The sequence below is a fragment of the Tiliqua scincoides genome, chromosome 3, assembly GCF_035046505.1.
Source record: "Tiliqua scincoides isolate rTilSci1 chromosome 3, rTilSci1.hap2, whole genome shotgun sequence".
Classification (NCBI taxonomy): Eukaryota; Metazoa; Chordata; class Lepidosauria; order Squamata; family Scincidae; genus Tiliqua; species Tiliqua scincoides.
This window is the reverse complement of record NC_089823.1, coordinates 6179741-6205715: the sequence shown is the minus strand read 5'-3', so window position 1 is coordinate 6205715 and position 25975 is coordinate 6179741. Positions and strand designations below refer to the sequence as shown.

The following is a 25975-nucleotide window of genomic DNA, read 5'->3' as shown; positions in this document are numbered from 1 at the left end:
AGAAATGGCTTAAATACCCCTCCCAATACTTTGTGGTCCTGATTCTGATTGGGCCCCTCAGGGCTGTTATTTAACCTAAAAAGACCACACCGGGCCAAAGCATGCATCTAGTGTTAATGCGTTGTATGACCCTTGTTCTGGCTTGGTTCTTATGCTTTAGTCTTGTGTCAACTATTGCAGATTATTATATCGTTTGCAAAGGCACATGTAGCAAGTTTCACAGTGAAAAACCACCCTGACCTTTATAGTCCTGTGACAGCTCTCATGCCAGCATTTCCCAGTGTGGCCACTGGGCCTGCAAGAGACCTCCCATGTCTTAAGCATAATGGTTGGCAACCTTCAGTCTCGAAAGACTATGGTATAAGCCTACAGCACCCAGTATTCCCAGGTGGTCTCCCATCCAAGTACTAACCAGGCCTGACCCTGCTTAGCTTCCAAGATCAGACAAGATCAGGCATGTGCATACATGAAAACATAATCAGTGGGAAGCCATACAGGACAAAGGGCTGTATGGGGCAAATTGAATCCTTATGCAGTTGTCTGACTTGCCCTTTCCTCCCTGCCTCCCTTAGGTGGGCTGTTTGCCTTTTTAAACAAAGATACAATGTGCCACACGTACAGTTCTTCAGCTACCATGTACATTCATCCCCTGCCCCATATTTTTAAAAGGGGAATCCATTTTTAATTTAATTGAAAAATTGAAAAACCTTGGGAAGGCGCAGGGAATGTGAGTCCATAACATCCCCGGTTTCTAACAACACTGAGTTCTGATTCCCCTTGAGCTAAATCTGGGACAGGATGTGTCAACAAAACTCAGTGAGGTTTCTTGCAGAGGCTTCACTGCTCAAATTACAGTACGTACACCTGTAGGCACTTCAAAAGAGACATTGAGGACCCTGGGAGAAGAGAATCAGGACACCAGTCTCTTTTCACCAGTGTGTGTTACAAAAAAGAAAATGTCTCACTAAAAGATCCACCACAAATCCCTGGATTAAATTAGCAATGTATATTTCAAATGGAATCATAGATACATCCTGTCCATGTAATACGGTCACCCACTTTTTCACCGGTCCATACTCCTTTCACAGTTGTTTGACTTACAGAGATTCACAGGTGATGCTTCTCCTTCCATGAGGAGCTTTAGCTATAAGTTCCTGGACATCAGCTTGTTGGTTTAACAACAAAGGCCCAGGAAAATGGCAGGTCATTTGTCTCTTTCTGGTCAGTTGGTAACCCTGAAGATCTGTTGTGTTTCTGTATTAGTAGTTTCAGTTTTAGATGACTCTGAAAAGCTAGAAAAAAAACATCAGTGCTATTCAGTTGTCAGAGGACAGCCCCATCCTCTCTTCTCCAATTGTTGCCAACTTTATTTATGACAGAACTCCTCTGCTTTTTAGCAGCTGTGTAACCTGCAGACATTTAGCTTGTGAAACTTTTCCCATCACTCCCTCTGAATGCCAGGGAGTCATTTCTCCTGCCTAGTTTCTGTCAATGATACAGCTGTAAAAGCCAAAGGCAGAGCAGTGAGGCCAGTCAAAAATGTGGCAACCATGGTAGTAGCCCAAATAACTCAGTTTTCCAAAACGATCAGCTACCCATCTTTCTACGGTGTCTCCACCATGCCAGTATAACACCAGGTAGTTGATGAATATTAATATTATTAATAATAATCTTCCTTAAACTATTTATAGATTTTTTTCCAATGGTCAGAGCAGTGGAAATTAAAAAAAAAACAACCACAATGTAATAAAATTATAAATGAAACAGCAAACAATAATGATAAAAACATCTCCAGAACTATCAAATTAAATATCAACCAACCATCGAAAAATGCCCTCTTTGCAAGGTTTTGCAACTCTTATGGAGTTTGAAGCTGGGGAGACAGACAGGCTACAGAGGTGGGCTGCTCACATCTAAAAGCAGGTCACTTCAAAGTCTGGGGGCTGTCACAGCCAGGGCCTAGGAGAGGGGGGTAAAGGGGGTAATTTGTATCTGAGCCCAGGGTCAAAAGGGGGGCCCAGGAGCCAAAGGCGGTGGTCCAGAAATTTTCCTAGGATCTGACATTTTCCTATCTGCTGGGGACACTACCATGACTGGGGATGGTGGGGTCACTACTGATGCCACATGCGTGGGTAGACCTGGGCTTCAAAGACTTTTTTAGCTGTCTCTACTCTCCCCTCACCCTGTTTTGACCCTTCCTGCCCCGATTCTGCTCACCCGTCACCACCCTCCCCCACTCTGTTACACCGCTCCCCCTTTGCAAAGGGGTCCAAAAGAAACTTTGTATCCCCTGATAAAATTCCTCTCAGAGGCCCTGTTCACAGCTGTGCATGACTGGAGAAGGGGTCATCTGAGCACAACTGGCATGTAAGTTAATACAGGGAGAAGAATGCCCTCAGATGTAGAGAAAGGTTGTGAAAAGCATTGTATTTAAAGGTCAAAACCAGCACCTTGAACTGGGTTCAAAAGCACAGACCAATGCAATTGGTGCTACACAGATTGGACGTGGTCTCACCTCCCCAAGCCTGTCCAAAGACGAACAGCCATATAATGCACCAGCTGAAGCTTCTGAGCTTCCTTCAAAGGCAGTCTCACATAAAGTGCACTGCAGTTATAAAACCTGGAGGTTCCAAAGCATGGCTAATTGATATTACATGCTCTTGGCCACAGCTTCTCAAAAAGAAAGATTGGAACCAGGAGCCCTTCAAGGTTCCTAATCACCATTCCATCTATCCCAGAAATGATGGACCCCACATTTCCTGGCAAGCAGAGCAGAGTACATGGGACAAATTCTCCTCCCACAACAATCCAGTGAGGTAGGTCAGAAGAGAAAGAGAGAGAGGGTCACTCATGGTCACCCAGTGAATATTAAGGCTTATAAGGGATTTGAATCCAGGACTTTCCAGTCCAACTGACTGTCTATACTAGGGTTGCCAACTGACCAGAAAAAATCTGGCCTGGGCCACTCCTCATCTCATTCTTTAACAGAGACTTGATTTGCAGAAATCAGGTGAAGCTCTTCATAGCATGGAGTTAACCCATTTTTGCCCACAGGTGTACACATTTGGTCCCTGTTGCATATATGCAACACTGGGCAGAAATGGCTTTTAAACACTGATGGTCTTTTAATTGCTACAGATCAATCTGCTATTCAGGAGATAGCTACAGTGGCTTGTTCAGAAGTTGGCAACCCAGTTTACCTTAACAACACAAGAAGTGGTGAAACTCTTCCGACACTGTACCACTTTAGACAACAGGTTTCATGGTTGAATTCTCCTCCAAGTAAAATATTTCTTGCACATAGAAACCTAGATGCCACAGAGAGGAGTTCTAGCTGGCTCTTCTCCCTGATATGTTAGTTTTCTACGTGCAAGGATTTTGAGCATCCAAACACGTCTCACCCATCTGCATACTGAAGTACAGTCCGAGCACTGTCAGCCCATCCATGAGGCCACCTGAGGTAGGCTGCATCAGTGGCAGATTGTGAGAGGTCCAGAGAATGGCAGACACCAGGTGTCTTCTGTACTGCAGCGAATCTGGGTGTCTTTTACCCCATCTGCAGCCACTGTCATCTCCTTCCAACCTGCCGCCTATGCAAGCTGCAATGACTGTGTCCCATTTGCTCAAGCAAGAAGCAGACTATTTTTCTCCTTCGTGTGCTCCTTGTGAGATGCCATGAAACCCAGAAGCGCGGGAGGTTTCATGGCAGCACACAAGGCACATGGTAAGGGTTTGGTGGTTAGTTTTGGTAGCACAAAAGTGGCAGGCCCAAGATGGCATCAGGCCGTGCTGAGCCCAAGAACAGCAAGAGGTGCTGTTTGTACAGACTGGATCACAGCCAAGACACATTTGCACTTCCCCTCTTGCCACTCACAATATGGCTGGCCTTCTTGTTTTTGGCTATTGGCCTGGTATAGGAGAGAAATCCCCTTTGCAGGCCAAGTTCCTATTGTGCTGTATACACAGATGCCAGGATGAGGCAACGTGCTTCACAGCAGCACCTAACTTCCCAAAAGTGCCTTAGAAAGATGGTGTGCACACTCCTCACACACACATTCACCTCCGTTGTGCCATTTCCTGCTGGTACAGGATAAAAAAACACTTCCGATGCATCAGGAGTTGCAAACGCCCCCCTCTTTGTGTGGGATGGAAAATCCTCCCAAGCACATAATACTTTGCAGATAGGTAAGGTCAGAAACGGGAAGGGCTAAGAGACGATGCCCTTTGCTTTCAGAGCGAGATGGTCTCTGGTGCGTGTGTGACCGTTTGGGGTGGTGCCTGAGCCTGTTTGGTTTTCACCTGCTGCCGGTGTTTTGGGGCAGGAAAACCTCACAAACTTTTGTCCTGCCAAGAAGTACAAGATGGGGTCCAGGCAACTGTTGGTGCTGGCCAATGGCCGTGTCACTTTGTAAGCCAAATTAATGGCATTGAGAGTCTCACAGCTCAGGTCCCAGGTACGGAAGTAATAATACAGGGTGCGGGTGACGTGGAAAGGCAAGAAGCAAACAATGAAGACCACCAAGACGATGATAATCATCTTGACCGACTTCTTCTTGGAGCGAGACATGCGGGTGACGCCATGGGTGGGCTGCAGGAGCTTGTGGGCCATCATGCAGTAGCACACTATGATCACCAGGAAGGGAATGCAGAACATCAGGACGAGCATCACCGTGCTGTAGACGACAAACTGTCCAAAATGTTCTTTAGCCGACGTATCGTGGCAGGTGATGCTCTCACACCTGGGAGTGGTGGTGACAAAAACGAGCACCGGGGCCTGGCAGGTGATGACGACAGCCCAGACAATAGCCGACACCCAACGGGCGTAACGAACTTGGCCCCATTCCAGAGATTTCAATGGGAGGCAGATGCCCATGAATCTATGGGCACTGATGCAGAGCAGGAAAAGGATGCTACCGTAGAGGTTGGTGTAGAAGAGGAAGCGCACAATCTTGCACAAGCCTACGCTAAAGGGCCAGTTGTCCCCCATGGCATAGTAGTACACTAGGAGTGGCAGCGAGACCACATAGAGAGTGTCGGACACGGCCAGGTTGAACATGTAGGTGGTGGCGGCGTTCCAGGTCTTGATTCTGAAGATAAAGACATAGAGGGCCAGCAGGTTAAGGCACAGGCCAACCACAAACACAATGCCGTAGGAGACCGGCAGAAGGATGTACTTGAACTCCTCGTTGAACTTGCACTTGTAGATGTTGTCTTCTGCACTGCAGTCGTCAGAGGAGTTGGCACTGGCGTTCAAAGTGACCAGGAGTGTAAAGTTGGCCATTGCACTAAAAAAAAGAAAAAAGCAGTGAACAATAAGTGAACAATACTGACAATTTTGCATTCACCTCACAATACTGCAGATAAATTTATGTGCCTTAAGCAGTAAGTGAAATACAGGTGTGCGCCACTTAACCACAGGATTGGAACACGGTCGCTGATCCCTGTTGTTATGAGATTAGGTCATTAAGTGAACATTCAGCCTAATCTGTTGCCTTTGTTGTGTAAATAAGCACTCCCTACCAGACACTAGCTGGCTGCACAGGCTACTGGAGATAGATGGCCTCTTCTTTGCATTAAGAGCCTCTTTGTTGTGTAAACAGACACTCTGCTGCAGGATATGAGAGACCTGACTGCCTCATTCAGAGCCTCTGCGTTGTGCTTTGACCACCGTCATATATGCGGTCTGTTGTTAAGTGAACAGTTGTTACACGGCACATGCCTGTAGTGCCATTTCAGCATTAAAAAGTATAATGAAAGGAAACCAGCATTTAAAGCCCATTCTCACAGTGGTTCTTTAAGGGGACTTAAGGGGCAATTAAGCATTAATCCCACATTTGCATTATTGCAAAAGAAAGAAAACCACCAAAATCAGGGGTAAAATGGTGACATATCATAGAATGAGGACTTCTGCATTTGGAGGCAGATTTTGTTGTGTAGCCCATTTACACCTGCAATTTATTTATTTAAAAGTATTTATATCCTGCCTTTCCTACCCAGACGGCAGCCAAAGGTGGCAAACAAGGGATTAAAAACAAATGATGAAGAATCAAGCACAGCATAAAAAGCAAATTCCTGTCCTTGATATGTCCCGTATATGGTTCTCCTTCTCTGAACTTGGGTGTCTGAATGTTCTGATGCCAAACATAGTCATTGTGGTGCAGAATTTGGCTATTTTGGTTTTTGCACAAAATTTGCACAGTACTGTTCACAGACCCAGAACCTTGCACACCTGAAATTCTGCACTGAAATAACCAGGCTCAATGGGGAACTATGCCTGCACTAGCTAGGTAAATAACCTTCCTCTGTGGCTGGAGTTACTCATTATGCAGCCAAGGGTGGGATTCAAGGCTCTAGCGACACCACTCTGAGCAGTGTTGGATTTGACGGAAGCCCCGTGGAAATCAAGAGATATCCCTGCTCCCCCATTGTGTGGCTCCACAGCTGTGGCTTTGACTTTGGCAGGCCTGGAATTTTACCACCTGTTGTATTTTCCTCTTTCAACATGAGCTACCCAGTCAAGAAATGCTTGGTGACAGTTCATTGCCCCTGAACTTCTTGTTACGCAAACAATAATATTGCACAAGCAAAATTCTTTTATTGCTCCTCATCACTCCTTCGAAATTACTCTTTCCGGTACAGGAGGAAAGTTTGCATTTTAATAATTAACTCCCAGAAGGTGCTGGCCAGTGGTGTGCTGTGTGGGAAGATGAAATGCAAACGGGCTGGTTTGGCTGCATAAGTGACAAGCTTTGCATGCTCTGATTTCTGGTGGCAATGGCCAGGCCAACAAGAAAGCCTCTTAAGAGACCAGAATGAGTCAGGAGAAGCTCCATGGTCCTGCAAAAGACATCAGCCCTGTGTAGAAGCAACCCCTCCACAAGGTCACCAAACTCATGGAGAAAGCAGCCTGCACCTCTTGCACACACACACAAACCCTGGGTGGCCATGCCTCCCAGCAGCCACATGTGTGGCAGTAACAAAGAGCCCTCTTGGTGACAGACCTCCTGTAGCTTTTTCTTTGCCTAGCTTCAGCTCTGCTTTACCTTGTCCTGCCACCCACTGGAACAGGGACATACCTGACAACCAAGGCAAAGCCTGGCATTGGGAAAACCTGACAGACCCCTGCCACGTGGGCGGATTGAGAGATCAAGGTGTCTGAGTCCTTTCCACTGAACTTGGGTATTTGCACGAGTGAGTTTGATTAAATCGGCATTCATTTTTCATATGATTAAAGTAACAGTTTTGAAACCAAACGCTTGCTTTAAGTCACACCTGCTTGTCACACCTGCTGTTATCTTAGAAGAGGCATTCCCTGCTGTGAGAGAGGGAATGGGGAATGCCTCTTCTAAAATGACAACTGGAAGTCACAGGTTTCGTAAATTGAGGATAGTTAAAAAACAATCCTTAATCCGCTGCCTGATTGAATAAGTCAAACTACTGGTAATCAATCAATCTGGCAAATGATTCCAACTGCAATCCTATATGCATTAACCTGGGAGTAAGGCCCACTGAACTCAATGGAGCTAAGTAGACAAAAATAGGCATGCTCTGCTAATGTTGTAACTAGAACCTGGCATAAATCACGTTGTCTGTGAAGCCTTCCACTCTCATCTTCTGCACACCTTTATCTTCTGGTAAGAGACAACCATCATTTCCCTGTTTTCTACTAATATCTGTGGTTTAATGGTAGCTTGAGGATACAATTTTTCCCTTCAGGATGTTGCTAAATGCTGCTGCATTATTCACAGGCCAGTTTGTGTGACAGTGTGTGTGTGTGGGGGGGGGGGAATGATAGCTGCTGGGAGAAGCACCACCACAGCCATACTACATCTTCCTTCTCCCCCATTTCAAGCCCTTTAGTGCCCACCCCAAAAATTGTCCCATTTGCTGCCTGCAAGGCCGGGTCCTAGGAATGGTCTCTCATGGTGACAGCAGCCAAATCTGAACATTCAAAAGTGAAGCACAAGTCGTGCAAGGAGAAGGTCCATGGCCAGCCACGTGATACAGTGTGATACACGTGATGGAGTGGTGGATTCGAGGTGCCTTTCACCCCAAATCTGTCACCTCCTCCCTCTACTTCCCACACACTACACGTGACTAGAATCGGATCGTTCTCTTCCTTCCCCATGCTCCATTCTTGTGTGGGGTTTGAAGCTTAAAGGAAACGCATCCCTTTAACATGTTTCCCTTCCTGTTTGTCTTGAGATGCATCCTTCTTTCTATGGTGATTTCAACTGCTGTGTGTTGGGACTGGAGAGGGGGCTGATGTCATCTTTTCCAGAACTCCACTCATAAGTAATTTCACAAAGCCATGCCCACTCTTATGACCTAGTTACAGCTTGCCACCCTGGCATCAGAAGGTGCATCCCCAGGCAGTTTCCAGTACCTGTCAGCTTCAGAGCGCTTAGTAGTGACACCTGCCAGGCAAGATTGGCAGATGGTACTAATTCTGGCAACGGTTGGCTTGCATGCAGTCCCCATTTCCCCTCATTATGCCACTGTGCCACTATGCCATTTTCCCCCTCACTATGCCACTACTGCCACAATCATAGTAGTCTCTAACTGGCATGTTTTTCAATTTTTTGGCAACCTGAAGCTCCATGAGGATGGAGAACCTATTAAAATGTTCTGCCACCCCCCATGACCTGCTTCAGGGATACTCGGAAGCAACCAGGTGGCTAGTGGTAGAAACAGAATGCAAATTAGATGGACACACTTCCAGAATAATATTCAGGACTGGTGGGGGGAGAGGAACTGCAGGTGAAAAATAAAAGACACTCTATCTCCCACTCACCCCCACTGGTTGGCAACCTTCAGTCTCGAAAGACTATGGTATAAGCCTACAGCACCCAGTATTCCCAGGCGGTCTCCCATCCAAGTACTAACCAGGCCTGACCCTGCTTAGCTTCTGAGATCAGACGAGATCAGGCATGTGCAGGGTTCTCTCCTGCAAATTAATGGTGTAGCTAGAGGGGGTGCAAAGCACTAAGTTTTGCAGGGAACCTCACCGCAGTGTGCATGTGGACCCTCTCCCTCCAGGGGGAGCAAAATGGAAGTGTACGCCTGTCTCCGAAGGGGAGGGAGAGAGTCCGCATGTATGCTGCAATGAGACTCCCTGCAAAACTTAGTGCTTTGCACCCCCTCTAGCTATGACACTGCCACAAATTGCTCCCAGTCAACACCACTTTGCAGCAAAGAAGTGGCATCCGGGCTTTGGAATCTGAACTGCACGCACAAGGTGCACTTTCAACCTGCAAATCACTGCAAAAGAGTGACCTTTCTCTTTCTCCACTCAAGGATTCCTTGGGATTTGCCAGCCCATTTGAGACCCTTCCATCAAGATACAAATGGTGGTGTAAAAGGGATCCCCTTGCCTAACCTGTGTTTTCCAATAAAATACTGCCAAATATAGATTGGGATAAAGACAGATGGATGTAAATCTTAGCCAAATAAGTGGGCACCTACTGGGTTTACTGTTTCGCTCTGCTGCATTAATTTTATTTCACCATGTGGGTTGTGCTCACCCCCTCTGACTCCCAGAAAAACAAAACCAAAAAAATCCAGACGTTGCATGCAAACAAGATACGCAGAGAAGCCCTTCAGAAAAACAGCAGATCTTTCTGGGAAGGACAAAGCAAATCCGTATTTCAATAAGTTTCCAAATGAGACGTTCGCTACAGTCCTGACTGCAAAGGACGGGCCACAGAAAACCAATTACTACGATGGGGTTTTACTTGACTTTAGCAAGTGTTCTTCTGTCTTGGCTTTTGGCAATGGGGATGATCTCATTCCACACATGCAATGTTAACATAAGAACATAAGAACAGCCCCACTGGATCAGGCCATAGGCCCATCTAGTCCAGCTTCCTGTATCTCACAGCGGCCCACCAAATGCCCCAGGGAGCACAGCAGATAACAAGAGACCTACAAGGCTTCCTGGGAATTGTAGTTAAGAACATAAGAACAGCCCCACTGGATCAGGCCACAGGCCCATCTAGTCCAGCTTCCTGTATCTCACAGCGGCCCACCAAATGCCCCAGGGAGCACACCAGATAACAAGAGACCTCATCCTGGTGCCCTCCCTTGCATCTGGCATTCTGACATAGCCCATTTCAAAAATCAGGAGGTTGCGCATACACATCATGGCTTGTACCCCGTAATGGATTTTTCCTCCAGAAACTTGTCCAATCCCCTTTTAAAGGCGTCTAGGCTAGACGCCATCACCACATCCTGTGGCAAGGAGTTCCACAGACCAACCACGCGCTGAGTAAAGAAATATTTTATCTTGTCTGTCCTAACTCTCCCAACACTCAATTTTAGTGGATGAGGAAGTTTGCATATGGGCAGCCCAATCCTGAGCTTCCTGGCACTGCAGGGTACAACAGTGCTGAAATGGCCACCAATGTATCCTGCGGGGCCAAGGAAGCAGCAAGAAGTCTCCTTGGAGAAGCGGTCATTTGTCCCCTTGCCTCAAGTAAAGTGTGCTGAATCACTGGCACAGACTTAAGAAGCCCCATGTTGGACTTCCAAGCCCAACACGGGGCACAGGACTCCCACCCCCTCCTGGGTTGGTCCCTCCTTCCGTTCCACACTCCCCCACCCTCCCTCCCTCTGGATTGCCTCCCACTGCCGCCACCCTCCCCACGCTGCCCAGCACTTACCTGGTCACTGGAGATAGCCAGGTCTTCCTCTGCGGTGCTGGCAGCGCCTCCCTCACCTGCGCCGCTTACTCACAGGTTGCCACCCAGGTTGCCACCCAGAGCCAGCGGTACGAGCGTACTGCCAGCACAGAGGATTGGGCCCTTCTTGTATACTTTTGCTGTCCTTACCTCTGTGGAACTAAAAATTGGAGGCGTGTTGAATACGTACGTTTAGCATTTTTGAGCAGATACATTTTGCCCATGAGGCCTGTGTTTTGCAGAATTGTATGCATACCCTCCTTTGCCCTACTAAAACTAGGACCAGGTCCTTGTAATGGAAAGACTCACAACCTCCTCCCTCTGTTTATTCCTCCTCAATTCCCTCCCCTTCTGTTGTTGTCTCCCTTGTCTCAGTTTCGAGATTGTAAACCTCTCAGGGCAGGGACCAGCCAACTTGTACTCTGTAAAGCACTGTGTAAATAAAACGTTCTGAAGAGGGTGCCCAGGAAGAGCTCCCGGGAGTGCCTTTGTTGGGGTCACTGGACGTGCTTCACCATCTCCCTCTGGCTTCTGAGATTTTGCCTACTTCTCTTTTGCAAATAGGTCCAACTTGGTCCTCTTTGAACTCACTCCACCTCCTACTGCCTCTCCCCCAGCTCAACACCTGCAATAACCTGTTGCACAGAAGAGCAAGTGCAGATTCCTGTGCAAGCAACCTGTTGTTGCTGGGGGGGGATATATGGACCAGGGTATTAACCCAGCCCTGGCATTAGAAGCAGAGAGAATAGGACGTTCCTCACTTGCGCCTGGTACCCCTCTCCTTCAAGGATGCCTCCTCTTATCTGAACTTGCTCTGCCCCCTACTGCGGCCATGTTCTCCCAGGGTCAGAGGCCTGGTGGTGACCAGGGACAAGCCTTCTAGAGAGGGACGCCTGTTCTGGAATTCCCTTCCCAAGAAGGTCTCAGCCTCATTCTTCCAGCCTCAGGTATAACCCCTTTTGATTTTTCCTATACTTATGATCCCAAATGGCATTAAGTTATATTGGTGGCCTCTAGGCAGAAAAGCAGCCTATAAATGCAACTTGAGATGCAGTAATACCTCCAATAATGCTGGTTTTTTTAGTGCTGCTTCGCGACAGCGCTCGTCATCCTGGGTTGATTGACAGCTATGGAAACCAATGGGAGCACTGGACTCTGGCCTTTGAGGTGGTCTCCAATCACCCTGTTTCAGGTAGTGCTTGACTTTTCAGAAATGGATCCCCGGCATTGACGGAAGTATTACTGCAACGTAAAATAAAACCACACAGAGGGAACTGAAATTAGAACAATGCAGAAGTTTTTTTTCCCCCCCTCTTCCCACATCCCACATCAAATCCACTGGGGATCACTGAGGCTTCTCTGGTGAGAGGCAATCAATGTCCTTGTAATTAAGTAACCAAGGCTGCAATCCTATAAACTCTTTCTGGACAGTAAGCCCCACTGAACACAATGGGACATCTAGGTAAGCATGCACTGGATCGTGCTGCAAAGACTGAGCTGCCAGTCAGGTCTTTTCCCCGTTGCGAAGCTCACCTCTGCCACCAATGCACTAGGTGGCCTTAGGCAAGCATCTCTCCAGCTGCGACACAGGGAGAATACTTGCAGGTTTGTTGTAACCGATGTGTCAGCAAAACGCATGTGGAACTCAGTGTGCACACTCAGAAAGTGCGCGACAAGTGCAAGGTATTAACACAATCAGGACTTGATAGGCAGAAGAAAGACAGCTCTATCTGCCTGAATTGCCTCTTTCCTCCTGGAACTTTGCACAGATACACACACACACCGCAGGTGTCCTCTGCCCAAGGGGAGTACACTCCACAGCTGCGGAACCACTATGGTAGCACTGGCCACATGGTTTCAAGATTATCTCTAGCACCCTAAAAGCTAGAAATGGAAAAGAGGCATGAAAGCCAACACGCTTAGGATGCCAGGGCCTTTGCCAGATGACACACTCCCTGCTTGTGCAGCTGTGCTGAAGGCACAAGGCCTTGTTATATCCCCAGCTCACAAGAGCCAATTGTCCCCCCATGAAGGCCAAAAGTGCCTCTTGATTGCTCATTTTCTTTGGCAATTGGAAAGGGTGGGGTTGCTGGGCTCAGAGCACTGGCCTTCCCCTTCCCCTCTCTGCCTCCAAATGCCGAGGGCCGGAGCAGCTCCCTTTGTGTGCGCCTCTGTGTTGGTGTTTGTGTGGGCCTCTTGAAAGCCTGCCAGTCTTGCAGATCCCACAGAGGAGAATCAGTTCCCAACTCAGGCCAGGCTGGTGGCCAGACCTCCCAGAGGCACCAAGGCAACAGCAGACCTGACCTTTCCCTGGGGCGGGAGTGGGACGGAGGGAATGTCTGTGGAGTGTCCTGAGCTGTCTCTACACAAAGACACTCGGCCGAACTGCTCCAGTCCTCCCCATCCCAAGACACTGGACAGAAAGGAGGCAGGCGGTCCTATGGCCGTGCCAGGTGCCAGGGCCAAGGGAGGCACAAGAATGCAAGGAGAACCCAGCTGCATAGATCTAAGGAGCCAGCTTGTTCAACATGCCACTTCTCCCTGTGGCTCTGGAAAGCCCACAAACCGGAAGAGGATAACCCTCTCTGCTGTTGCTCCCCAGCAACTGGTGCTAGGTGGTAGACTGCCTCCAGTTCTGGAGGTTCTGCGCAGCCATCAGGGCTAGTACTCACTGCCATCTAAGTGACCATGGTGCAGCCAATGCCACAAGCAAGTTATGCGCAATGTGAAGCAGTCCTTTCTTTACATTGTCCTGGATCTCCCACCAACTGGTTTAATTGGCTCAGCCTGGAGTTCTAGTCTTAACCTCAGCAATCCCAGTTCTCCACTTCCACTTTATACAGATATCAGTTGCTTCACCTTAAGGCCAGAATCTCACTGCTGTTTCCTGGTGGTGGAGAGAAACCAGTGGGGAATATCGTATCACTTCCTCCTTCCTTTCCAAGGCCTGTTTGGCTTTTGGGGAGACACAGATTGCTGTGATAGTCACTGCAGAAGTATTTGTGCTGGATAGAGCAGTCAATCATGTTAGCAAGGGCCTGAACAAACCCACAGCAGGCTCCTTCACAAGACGAGGGGAGGAAGCAATCAGTTGTTGTTCTAAATACTTTCCCATCTGCCTTGGCATCTGCACAGCGAAAACATTTCAAAGTATGGGAGACAATCAGCCTTGTGTTTGGAGGGGTGAGCATCCTGTATTCAAAACCCCTGGAGATGAATACTAATGGTGGCTGAGCTACTTAACACAGCAGTTTTCAACTGGTGTGCCGCAGCACATTGGGGTACACAGGGGAGTTTGGAGCACAGCAGTTGAAAATGACTGAAAAACTCTTCTGGGTTCTGCGGCTCTGTTTCTAGGGCAACTGTCTGTAGTAACAAATTGGAGCTGGCAGAGGGCCAGACAATTCATTACTACAGACAGTTGCCCTAGAAACAGAGCCGCAGAATCCTGAAGAGTCGCCCGTCTCTCTTCCTCCACCGGCTCCACGAACAATTCAATGCTGCAGACAACTGCCCTGGAAACAGAGCCACAGAACCCAGAGGAGTCTCCCGGAAGCTGGAAGTGACATCACAAGAGGCAAAGACCATAGATAAGACCATAGGGGGTCAGTATGCAATGGGAAGAAAAGTGTTGCAAATGGCTGGCTTAAGAGATGTTGGGATGGAGCCCAGTCTCTGGTAACTCTATCAGTCTTGATCCTGCGTCAGAGTGCTCACAGTGCTACGTTCCACCTCTGTGACTGATGGGGAGTTCAAAGCAGTCTACTCAGGGGTCAGGTTTCATTGGAGAAAAGGAGGGCCTGAATGATATGGTACAAATCTGTTATGCAATGATATTCTGCCGCCTCTCCCACAAAACCTGCACTGGGAGCACAAGTTCCCAAGCTCAGCATGCTCGGAGCACACCAGGTCACTCAGCTCGGCTCCTGATAAAGGGGTGAGATGACATCTATATGTCCAGCACTAGATGATGGATGACTGGCAGGTGTGAAAACAGCTGAACTTTGCAGACGGAGCTTTCATATCATCTCACATCACCCCGACCATTTAGAGGCAGTTCGTGCACTCAACTACAACCCAGTCTGGACTGGTCTGCACTTGTAGTGAAAAGAAAAAGCACCACCACTTCTTGGGTCAAACTGATCTTTTGTTTCCATGTTTTACAGTCTGCTAATTTTCAATCAAATTGTTGCACTGGGATTGTGGGTTGTGCAGCTGAGTTATCTATTTATGGGATCAAGGGGAGGCCAGCATGTTCTTTTGCCCACCTGAGCTGAAAGGTTCCATAACATAACATAAGAACATAAGAACAGCCCCACTGGATCAGGCCATAGGCCCATCTAGTCCAGCTTCCTGTATCTCACAGAGGCCCACCAAATGCCCCAGGGAGCACACCAGATAACAAGAGACCTCATCCTGGTGCCCTCCCTTGCATCTGGCATTCTGACATAGCCTATTTCTAAAATCAGGAGGTTGTGCATACACATCATGGCTTGTACCCCATAATGGATTTTTCCTCCAGAAACTTGTCCAATCCCCTTTTAAAGGCGTCCAGGCTAGATGCCATCACCACATCCTGTGGCAATGAGTTCCACAGACCGACCACACGCTGAGTAAAGAAATATTTTCTCTTGTCTGTCCTAACTCTCCCAACACTCAATTTTAGTGGATGTCCCCTGGTTTTGGTGTTATGTGAGAGTGTAAAGAGCATCTCTCTATCCACTCTGCCCATCCCCTGCATAATTTTGTATGTCTCAATCATGTCCCCCCTGAGGCGTCTCTTTTCTAGGCTGAAGAGGCCCAAACGCTGTAGCCTTTCCTCATAAGGAAGTGAGGGTATCATTCCAGCACAAGTGAGGATGGTCACCCAACAGAGGCTATCTGTGGCAGGAAATACAAGAAAGGAGGCAGAACGTAATAGAACTGCTAAGGGCCCGATCCTGTCCATGCTTCATTTAGGAAGAAGTCCCACTGATAGTAGTGGAATTTTGATCTGATCACACACTGAAGATTGAAGAGATAGAATACTGAGGTGGTCTGTAAGGCTTCAGACCTCCAGTCGGAAAGGTCGGATTTGAAGGCTCCCTACAAAATAAATGACAGCAACAAAACACAAGCACATCAGAGAGAGATGGTTTTTCCCCCGAGACAGCCCATTCCATGTTCTGCTAGTTTTCTGCTTATAGACTTTTGCTTCTTACACGGAAGAGCATCCAAAAATGATATTCCTCACCTCCTCCGGTGTGGCCCCTTCCTGCCACCTGTGGCATACAAAGAGCAGGCCTGCCTGACTGCTACGCTGTTCTGAATAGCACTAGCCACAACAGAGCCAGATAGTTCACGCATCAGGCAACAGCAAAGGGTGTCACCAGGCATTCAGGTCAAGCACTGTAAACATCTCCAATCCGTGAACTTTTGGCTGATCCACAGTGAATTTACAACGTGTCTTCTTTTGTGGAGAAAAAGGGCAAATAGTCAGCCAGCTTGGCCTGATCTTTCGACTGCTTTGAAATCTGTGGTCATTTATGTTTCAGTTCGTGGGAAGCTGGTACCTCCTTGGGGACTCTGGCTAAACATCCAGAGGAGCCCAAAGCAAATATTCTGAAGCCCAATGACCTTCTTGCAGAGTCTTGTGTGGGTTGGACAAAAATGTGCCAGAGAAGCAAAAAAAAAAGCCTCTCTCTCTCTCTCTCTCTCTCTCCTATGCACACGTGTGTGTGTGTGTGTGTGTGTGTGTGTGTGTGTGTGTGTGTGTGTGTGTGTGTGTGTGTGTGTGTGTGTGTGTGCGCGCGCGCGCGCGCGCGCGCGCGTGTGTGTTGGTGTTCCCTTACTTTGAGGAGGCACCCCGTGACTGCCCCCCAACTGCAGGATTTAGCACATGCCCCGTTGGTACGGCTAAATCAGAGCTGGAAAGTCAGTTAGGATTTGGGCTCTGATCTGTCACTTGTTGTCAAGTTAGCTAGGATGACTGGAACCAGGAGAGTAACACAGGAGCATCCATATCCTCAAGCTACTGTAGACTCCTCTAGCCATCACTGTGCTCCTTTCATCTATGCTTCAGGAGTAAAGGTTTAAAGAAGAGCAAAACTACATCTTAGGAATGAGAATAGGCACCATCTGTGTCCATTTCCATTCCTTCTGAGACAAATCCACCATGGAATGGCTAGAAGGCAACAAATTCCATTTTTGGAACCTGCATTCTGTGTCACTCACTTCATTATGGTTTCATTTTTGAATAGGAAAGAGTATCTTGCAGTTATCTCCTCACATTGGTGGTGTTTTCACCCATGTTCCCCATAAGATGCAGCATCCTCATGGAACATTGTTGGTAAAAAACAAAACTGGCTGGCACCAGCAAGTCGGGCACAGGAAATCACTCCTGCTCAGAGCCACTGTTACAAGCAAAAGAAACCCTACTTCTAAGAAAAGGAAGGAAAATGAATTAAGATGAAGCAAAACAAATTGTCCACAAAGTTACTTACAGCCCAATCCTATCGATGCTGGAACGGGCAAGCTGGCTGGCCAGCACTCTATCCAGTGCAGCATTGGTGTTAGCTGTGGTGCAACCCGGGTGTCACCTGGGCCCGGTTCAGGTGGCCAGGAGTTCCCTGGACACAGGGGTCTCCTTGGGAGTCAAGGCCTACTCGGGAGTAAGCCCTGAGTGTCAGCAGGACTGGAGGCCCTGCAGGACACCTACACAGAAGTAGGGACAGGGAACAGCTGGGAGTAGGAGGACACGTGGACCGGAAGGGTGGGATTAGGCAGACCTGAGGTAAGCCTCATAAGGGAGCTGGAGAGGGAGGAGAGAGGTCACTCCTCTCCAGAGGGGTGGAAGACTAGAGGGAAGCTGGTGTTAGAAGGTGACCCAGGCCGAAAGGAGAGAGGCCTCCACAGAGAGGGGGCTGCAGTCAGCCCTAGAGGTAGGAGGCTGGGACAGAGACCTCCCTGACCCAGGGACTGCCCAGACCCAGAGGGCATACCCTGAAGAGTCTTGGTGGGCGAGACGGGCACTCGAAGCCAACTACAACCCAGGAGAACCAACAGAGAAGGGAGCCAACACCAAGGGACCGTGGGCCCTCCCAAGGCCAACCAGCCTGACCCCAACCAGCTGGGGCCAGGTCTTCCAGAACACAGGCACAGGGCTGAGGGGCCTGGGCAGGGAGGCCTGGCCTACAAGCTCCAAAGAACCTGAAGGACTGGGGCCTGAGCTGCTCTGACGGCAACGACACCAGTCAGCCTAGACGGAAGGGGGTCGTGAAGTAACGAGCCCCCATGAATGTAAAGAGGTTGACTCAAATAAACCGTCTACGTCAGGGGTCGGCAACCTGTGTTTCTAGAGCCGCATGTGGCTCTTTCAGCTGTCTGCTGCGGCTCCTCCAGGTGAAAGTGGCAAAGAGTGTGACAGGAGGCACCTGTGTTGGGAGTGCAGGCTGCTTCCCTGAGCTCACTGCCCTCCTCTCCCTTCACCCCCACCTGCCCCGCATTGGTTTCCCTTTTCAATTTTGCCCGCTCTGCAGGCTTAAGCTCCCTGTTTTCCCCTTCCCCAACTCTCCAGCAGGCTCAGCCAATCAGCATCCAGCAGGCTCCTGGCTTTTTCTGTTGGAATGGCTCAGGGCCCTTCACTGGCAGACAGACCAGCCAATCCTGAGCCACCCTCCTCCTCAGCCATTGCGAGCCCTTGCAGCCTGCCTTTCCTTGAGCAGGTCCCCACTCAGTGCAAGGAGAGGCTTTTCCTCCACAGCAGAGGAGACATCCTGTGTGTCTACTCAGTAGTAAGCCCCATTACAGTGGATGAAGCTTGCTCCCAGGAAAGGGTGCCTGGGATTGCAGCCGTGGAGCCTGCTCCTATGCATGTCTACTCAGTTGTAAGCCCCATTACATTGGATGAAGCTTACTCCCAGGAAAGGGTGTCTGGGATGGCAGCCTTGGCACCTACCCCTACGTGTGTCTACTCAGTTGTAAGCCCCATTTCAGAGGATGAAGCTTACTCCCAGGAAAGGGCGCCTGGGATGGCAGCCTTGAAGCCTGTTCAAGGCCAAGCTCAAGGGAGCCTGCACAGTGGGAGTGGGAGCCCGCACAGGTCTGTTCCAGAGTAAGCCCTGGTGTAGTCCCTGGGCTACTCCCAGGAAGGTGTGGAGGGCTGTATCCGCAGCCTCCTCCTGTGCAGGTCTACTCACAAGTAAGCCCTGCTGTAGTCAGTGGGGCTTCCTCCCAGGAAGGTGTGGAGGACTGCAGCCTCAGCCCCCTCCTATGCAGGTCTACTCACAAGTAGTTAGTGAGGCTTCCTCCCAGGAAAGTGTGGAGAGGACTGCAGCCTGAGAGCTCCAACCAACTTGTCTGCTCAGAAGTCCCATTGTAGTCAAGCATTGTAAGATAAGCAGATGTCATAACTGACATATGTATTGGAATCCTGGAAGATCTGGTGAGGAGGTAGGCTGTGGTGTCAGCAGTGGCCCCTTTAAGGGTAAGGCCTGGGCATCCAGCAGAGTGTGCTGCACAGCTGCAGCCACTTGAAGGCAATAGGGCCCTCAGGGATATAAGGAGCACCTGAGGAAGGGGGTGTGGGTTTGTGGAAGGAGTGCAGGTTGGAGGTAGGAGAGGAGACGTGACTGACTGACTTGGCTTATTGACTTTGACTTGGATACTCTGACTGATTTGACTGACTTACTATGGAATCTGATCTTGGACTATGACCTGGCTTATTGACTTTGGACTCTGCCCTGGATGCTCTGACTGACTTTATGACTAATGGACTGCTGGAGACACTGGAGTTTGGTGTGTGGCTGCTGTGCCCAAGACCTGCTGAGGACCCAGGGTCTGCTGTAGTGGTGGGAGGCTGCTGGCAGGAGAGAGGACCTCTGCAGGTTGAACAGGCAAGCTACCCTGGAGGTGGGGTCCAGCAGGACTGCAGCGCAGAACCAGGGTCATTTGTTGGGGGAAAGAAGGGGAGCTAATTTGCTTAAAGTGGGCCTAATTCTCCAGGCAGAGAATGGCCTTGAAATCTGGCAAAACACCATAGAGGACCAGGCGTCTGAAAACACAGGAAAGAATGTATGACAAAACTAACTAAAGCTACAAGAGGGGGCTACATTATAAAAATGGGACCTGTAAGAGCATAAAGGTGAAAAGAAAACTATATATGCAGTATTATCTTCATTTTAGACGTCAAAAGGGTTTTGTGGCTCCTGAGGTTTTTTTCCTCCGGAAAATGGGTCCAAATGGCTCTTTGAGTGTTTAAGGTTGCCGACCCCTGGTCTATGTAAAGCTGCCATACCTGCTTCCCGCTCATTTGTTCACCGCCGAACACTTCGCCTAGACCGGGTAAGCCCCTCGTGCTCGGAATCTACCCCAGGGCAGGGGCCTCCTCCCGCCATGGACATTACAGCGGGTCAAAGGGAATTGATTCCCCTTTGCCCAGGTAACGTGGCAGCAGCCCAAATGGGGCTACTTGGATCCGTGCTACCTAAAGAGGTGGCTTGGATATGAGCAACCTGCCACTAGGCCAGACCTCCCAGGAGGTGTGCTAGGATCTGGCCTAAATGATGGATCCTGGCACCATCCTCCTCCTGGACCTGGCCCATCTATGGGCCTGCCCACCGTCCACTCTCCCCCCACCCCGGAATGCCCCAGTTCCACCCTCCCCAGACCCTCTGTCCTGAGGCTTGCTCCAGCGCAGGGAGGCCAGTGCATGCATGGCCTCCCCAACTCTGGAGTTGACACAGATGTGCCTTACCGCACGTTTGTGACACTCCTGGGTCAGTAAAAGGGACTTACGCCTGTCCAGCAGAATCGCTGGATTGCGCTCTTAGGCACGAAAGAAGTCGCTAATAAAACTGGATTCAAAACAGTGGCTGGGCAGATGCTCTTTGGAGGCTGACAAGCAGGGCACGGAGGTGGCCAGATTAAAAACTCTCTGGTTCAGCCTGTCAGCGGCGCACTGCAGTTTGTTCCTGCCCGTGACAACTAATGTCACAGTCATGGTTTCCTGCCTTTGGTTTTGATTGATTAACTACTGTTTAGAGGGGCCACCTTGAGGGTTCTCTTTCAGAAAGGAAAAGTGAGGCCAAAGTGTTTTCGTAAATAGGATGTTTGAAAGGGAATGCTAGACTAGGCAACCTTTGGCCTTTGGCTGAGCCAAGCAAGTGCTGAAGTCTGTCTTCCTCCTCCTCTCTGTTCTTTCAGGCATTCAGCCCCCGCTCTTTGCTCTCTCTCTCCTGCTGGTGATGCTCTGATGCTTACCTCTCTCTCTCTCCCCTCAGCTTCTCCAAATGCTTGACATCTTCTTGCATGCAGAAGGCTTCCTTATCACGTCCTCCTCCTCCTTTTTAAATAAAAGGCCACAAAGCACACCCTCTCCATTGGGCACTGCCTCCTGGCATATCCTATTATCTTATCTTTGCCACTTTCCTTCACGCCATAAACATGAAACATTCCACCTGCTGGCCCTCTCCTCCTGCCTAGATGACTGAGGGCCCAGCGGGCTGCTGCCTCTCCTCAGCGTCTCACCCACACACCCGTGTGAGCCACAAGCTCACCTCCGGCTTGAAGAGCAGGGCTGTCCCTTGACTCATAAAGGGATGAGTCACTTGACCTGACCCAGGAGAGCAAAGGGAGGAGCTGCATGGCTCTCTTCTTCACTGGTGACACAGAACATGTAGACGGTTCAGGGACTGTGCACTGGTGTGGTGGGATGCAGATAGGAGCTCTTACCCCAGAGCTCTGTGGGTGGGTTTCAGCAAGACCTTCCTTCCAGAGGCAGCCCAATCTTGAGGCGAGGGCTTTGAATGCTGTTAGAGGTGGCAGAATGGGTGAGATACCTAGTTTTAAGGGCCCAATCCACCAAGAACTGCACAAAAACACTACCATTTGTTTCAGTGTCATTCTCAGTAGACAAGTAACCCCATCTAGGACAGGTTGCACACCATCGCACATTTCCCAGCCAGAACACTTTTATCTTCTCTGGACTAAGTGTCAGTTTGCTTGCCCACTCTCTGAGAGAAAGATCCCTGAAGCTGACATGCTTACTATAGGGGAAGACACCCCCCCTCCCTGCACTTAGAAATCTAGCTCACCAAGGGAAAGGTTCAGTTCAGGTCTCTCCTGGGTTTGCCAGTGTTCTGCACACAGACAGTGATGCCTTTGAACACTGGGCTTGTACAAAGTTCATGTACCATATTTTTATGCTGCCCTCAGGGCAGCGCAGCCTGTTCTCTTCGCTCTGTTTAATCATCACAACTACCACAGGACAACAAGGCTGAAAAACAGTGACTAACTCAGGAACCCTGAGCAAGCTTTGTTGCAGAGGGAAGATCTGATCCTAAGTCTCCATGGGCCCAGCCTCATTCATTTCTAATCACTTTGCCATGCGTATTACTCTCTAGATCAGCAGTTTTCAACTGGTGTGCCATGCACACTGATGTGCTGCAAAAGATCTGCAGGTGTGCTGTGGGAGTTTGGAGCACAGTGGTTGAAAATAGAGTGGTTCAAGACAGACCAGGGACAGACTGCACTTGCTCCCGGTGTGGAAGGGATTGTCACTCCCGAATCGGCCTTTTCAGCCACACTAGACGCTGTTCCAGAACCACCTTTCAGAGTGCGATACCAGAGTCTTTCGAGACTGAAGGTTGCCGACAAGGTTGCCAACAAGGTTGAAAATAGCTGAAAAACTCTTTCTGGTTCTGCAGCTCTGTTTCTAGGGAACCTGTCGTTACAAATTGCCCGTCCCTCTTCCTCCACCGGTGCCACAGACAATTCATTACTGCAGACAGTTGTCCTAGAAACAGAGCTGCGGAACCCAGAAGAGTCGCCTGGAAGCAGAAGTAACATCACAAGAGGTGAAGCCCATAGAGGTCAGTGTACTGTAAGAAGAAAAAAGTTGAAAATCACTGCTCTAAGTGAAGGTGTAGGGCTGCTCTAGGTGTAGAAAATCACTGCTCTAGGTGTAGCTGTTTTGATACTTGTCCCATCAACACAAGTAACTGCAAATAAGTACACTTCAGTGTAAAGGATCTCCTCTATGGAGAACTCGTGCAAGGAAAGCGCCCTACAGGTAGACCACAGCTGCGATACAAGGACATCTGCAAGAGGGATCTGAAGGCCTTAGGAGTGGACCTCAACAGGTGGGAAACCCTGGCCTCTGAGCGGCCCGCTTGGAGGCAGGCTGTGCAGCATGGCCTTTCCCAGTTTGAAGAGACACTTGGCCAACAGTCTGAGGCAAAGAGGCAAAGAAGGAAGGCCCATAGCCAGGGAGACAGACCAGGGACAGACTGCACTTGCTCCCGGTGTGGAAGGGATTGTCACTCCCAAATCGGCCTTTTCAGCCACACTAGACGCTGTTCCAGAACCACCATCCAGAGCGCGATACCAGAGTCTTTCGAGACTGAAGGTTGCCAACAGCACTGGATTGTAGCTGCTGTCGCCATCCTGTGATGATCTCTGGGTTCCAAGGTTTGTTGAGACCACCTGGGTCTAAAAGTTTTAGAACTCTTGCCTATTAACCTGAGGCAAAGAAAGACTGGATCGGCGTGCCAAATCCTGGTTTCACTGTTGTTGAGCTCCCTCCCCAAGGAAACCTGGGAGCTGTGGCTCTGATGGAGGCTGGAAAGTCTCGGCATTCTCATAAAAGTGCAGCTCCCCAAGTTTCTTGGAGGGGAAATGGCAAAGCAGGTTTTAAAGCAGCTGAAATGTAACACACTTAGGACCCTTAGGGGCGGTTCACTGATGTGTGGTCAGGAGGCCCACCAGAAAAGAAAACACGACAAACTTATTCTTTGTGTGCTGATGCTGCATTTACTGACTCAGCAAAAGCCCTTCCTGCAGGGTTTTAAATAGCCAAGACAGGGCTTGCTCATTCGGTCAAAGCTTTGCTAAAAACACAATTGCCTTACAGTCTGTTATTAACTGTCCTTAGTGCCCTTCTCCCTACTGATGGAACATCAACACACACAGTCAGTGTGGAGGCCAAGTCATGACAGAGGCGAGTGGCCTAGCAGAACTATCACTGTGGGCTGCCATGCATGCGCTAATTGCCACATGATGCTGCTGCAGAATGGACATGCACGTGTAAATCAGCCCATTTTTGGAGCTTAGACACTAAGGGCACAATCCTAAATGTGCCTTATGCCGGCCCAAGTCCCTCGGGCTGGCATATGAGGGTCGCAAACATGCTGTAAAGCACATTTACCCCTCCGTGGCTGGGAGCCGCTTCGGCGCATTTGGATGCGCCAACATGCAGAGGCAGGCAGAAGCCTCTGTGGCGGCTCCTGCACTGCCGCTTGTGTCGGCGCTGTTGCGCCGACGCAAGCGGCAAAGGTAGGTGTGGGGGAGCATGGGAGCGGGTGGGAGGGGGCGTTTCTGGGGGGGATGGGCGTGTGATGGGCGGCCCCGGGGGCGGGCGCACAGGGAGCTGGGGCGGGGCTGGGACCCAGCGGTTATGCCAGATCCCAACCCCCATCCCCGGAGATGGGGAGCCACTCCGCTCTCCGAGGATGAGAGGTGCGCCACCTCCAGAGGTGGTGTGGGTCCGAGAAGACCCATGGGGCGCACAGCCCTTACCCAAGGGTAGGGGGAAGAGCTTCCCCTTGCCCGTGGCTGAGCCGCTGCACCCAACTAAACTGCGCTGGATGCAGCATAAGCCTTCTGGTTTGCCTGCTCCAGCACAGGTTTGGATTGTGCCCTAAGGGCGCAAGCCTAACCCCTTATGTCAGTGCCAGCACTGACATAGCGGTGCCAATGGGGCATGTGCTGCCTCCTGCAGTTGGGTGTCACTCACGGAGGCCTCCTGAAAGTAAGGGAATGTTTGTTCCCTTACCTCAGAGCTGCATTGCCCTTATGTCAGTGCTGGAAAGCACTGACATAAGGGGTTAGGATTGGGCCCTAATTCTTGCATTTGACTGAAAGGTTCCATTAGCTACTTCTGAGGGAAGAAACATTCTCTTACTTTGAGGAGTCCTGGCAGGGAGATGGGTGAACGGCCCCTCCCTTGGGAGCCATTCCTGGCAGGGGTGGCAAAATGGAGCCATCCCTGCCAGAATGAGTGCTCTGCCCCCCTCCAGGTACGCCACCACCTTTGGCTTCCCTTTAAGATCATCAGTTGAGGCTTCTTGTGTATCCCGTCATCTCCTTGGCTATGATGAGCAGCAATGTGTGAAAGGCCTGCTCTGTGGGTGCACCTAGCCTGTGGAACTCCCTGCCTCAGGATGTGTCTTCCATTTGCCAGCATTCCAGCACCATGCAACAATTTGCTTTTACAGCATGTTTTTTGTATTTATATCTGTTGCCCAGTCATTGTTTTTGCTTTTTCATTGGCTTTTTGTATTTACTTTGCTGTCTTCTAGTTTCTGTGTTTCTATTTTAAGTGATGCTTGCTTGTTTCATCGTAAAATTGGTTTCAGTTCTGTAAGCCGCTTCAACCTTTTCCTTTCGGAAAGGTGGGGGGGGGGGGTAAAAAAAATTCTCAGATCGCTCAACTAGTCTCTGACCAGCCACTCAGCAAACCAAGTTACAATAAAAGTAGTAAAAAAAAAAAACCTCAAAGGAATGAATATTTAAAACAGGTATGCAAAAAGCAAACAAAGCCAAACAATGTTAGCGGTGACATAAAAGGAAGAAAAAAAAAGAGAGCAAATGTTGACTCAGGATGAGGTCGAATGAAGTGGGTTTGACCAGCAAAGGCCTGTTCCGAGGCTATGATGTGACTTTTGGGAATCCTGCAGGTTATCTTCTTTCTCATCAAACTTTCAACCATGCCTTGAAATGTATGGCTCCATTTTGCCGCCCCCGCCGGGAGTGGCTCCCAAGGGAGGGGCCACTCACCCACCTCCCTGCCAGGCTGAGTGCTCTGCCCCCCCCAGCTACGCCACCGGCCGAAGGCATACAGTAGGAGGGCTGCTATTATGGTCTTCAGCCTGTTAGGGCTTTTATCTGAACTGTGCCCAGAAACAGTCCCGGGTAGATGGGACTCGTCAGCCTGGGAAGGCAGCTCATCTGAGAGAAGGAAAACTCTGATCCCAAACCTCCACTGCCTCGTGGCTACATCCAGTTATGGAAAAGGCTTCAGGAGTCAACCTCGAGGCAAAATCCGGAGCCGGAGTCCCCGAGGCAGTTCATGGCTGAACACAGTCACGTTCCGGCAACTCCTGCAACGCCGCTGGAACCAACCGTATTGGCCTCTGCCTTTCCATTGGACCATTTCAGCGACGTGGAGAGGGGGGATTTGCTGCATGGGAAACAGTCTATCCTCCATATCTACTTTACCCAGGCTTCGCGCACTGGAGAGGACACTCTGTTCCAGAACC

At 49.6% G+C, this 25975-nt stretch overlaps 1 protein-coding gene and 1 pseudogene across 2 annotated transcripts in view; both read right to left on the bottom strand.

Annotated features, from left to right (window-relative positions):
• Positions 1-965: 965 nt before the first annotated feature.
• The window catches only part of LOC136645537 (P2Y purinoceptor 2-like), a 34754-nt gene continuing 9744 nt past the window's right edge, over positions 966-25975 (bottom strand). Inside the window, exons 2-3 of one of the 2 annotated variants that reach the window (XM_066621821.1) lie at positions 11740-11921; positions 966-5285 (exon numbers count right to left, since the gene is read on the bottom strand). In XM_066621821.1, the coding sequence (XP_066477918.1) occupies positions 4208-5281 (1074 nt within the window). In that variant the 5' untranslated portion in view covers positions 5282-5285; positions 11740-11921 and the 3' untranslated portion in view covers positions 966-4207. The remainder of the gene's footprint in view (positions 5286-11739; positions 11922-25975) is intronic. The other variant, XM_066621823.1, reaches the window with a different exon arrangement.
• LOC136646599 (5S ribosomal RNA) lies at positions 8838-8955 on the bottom strand (annotated as a pseudogene).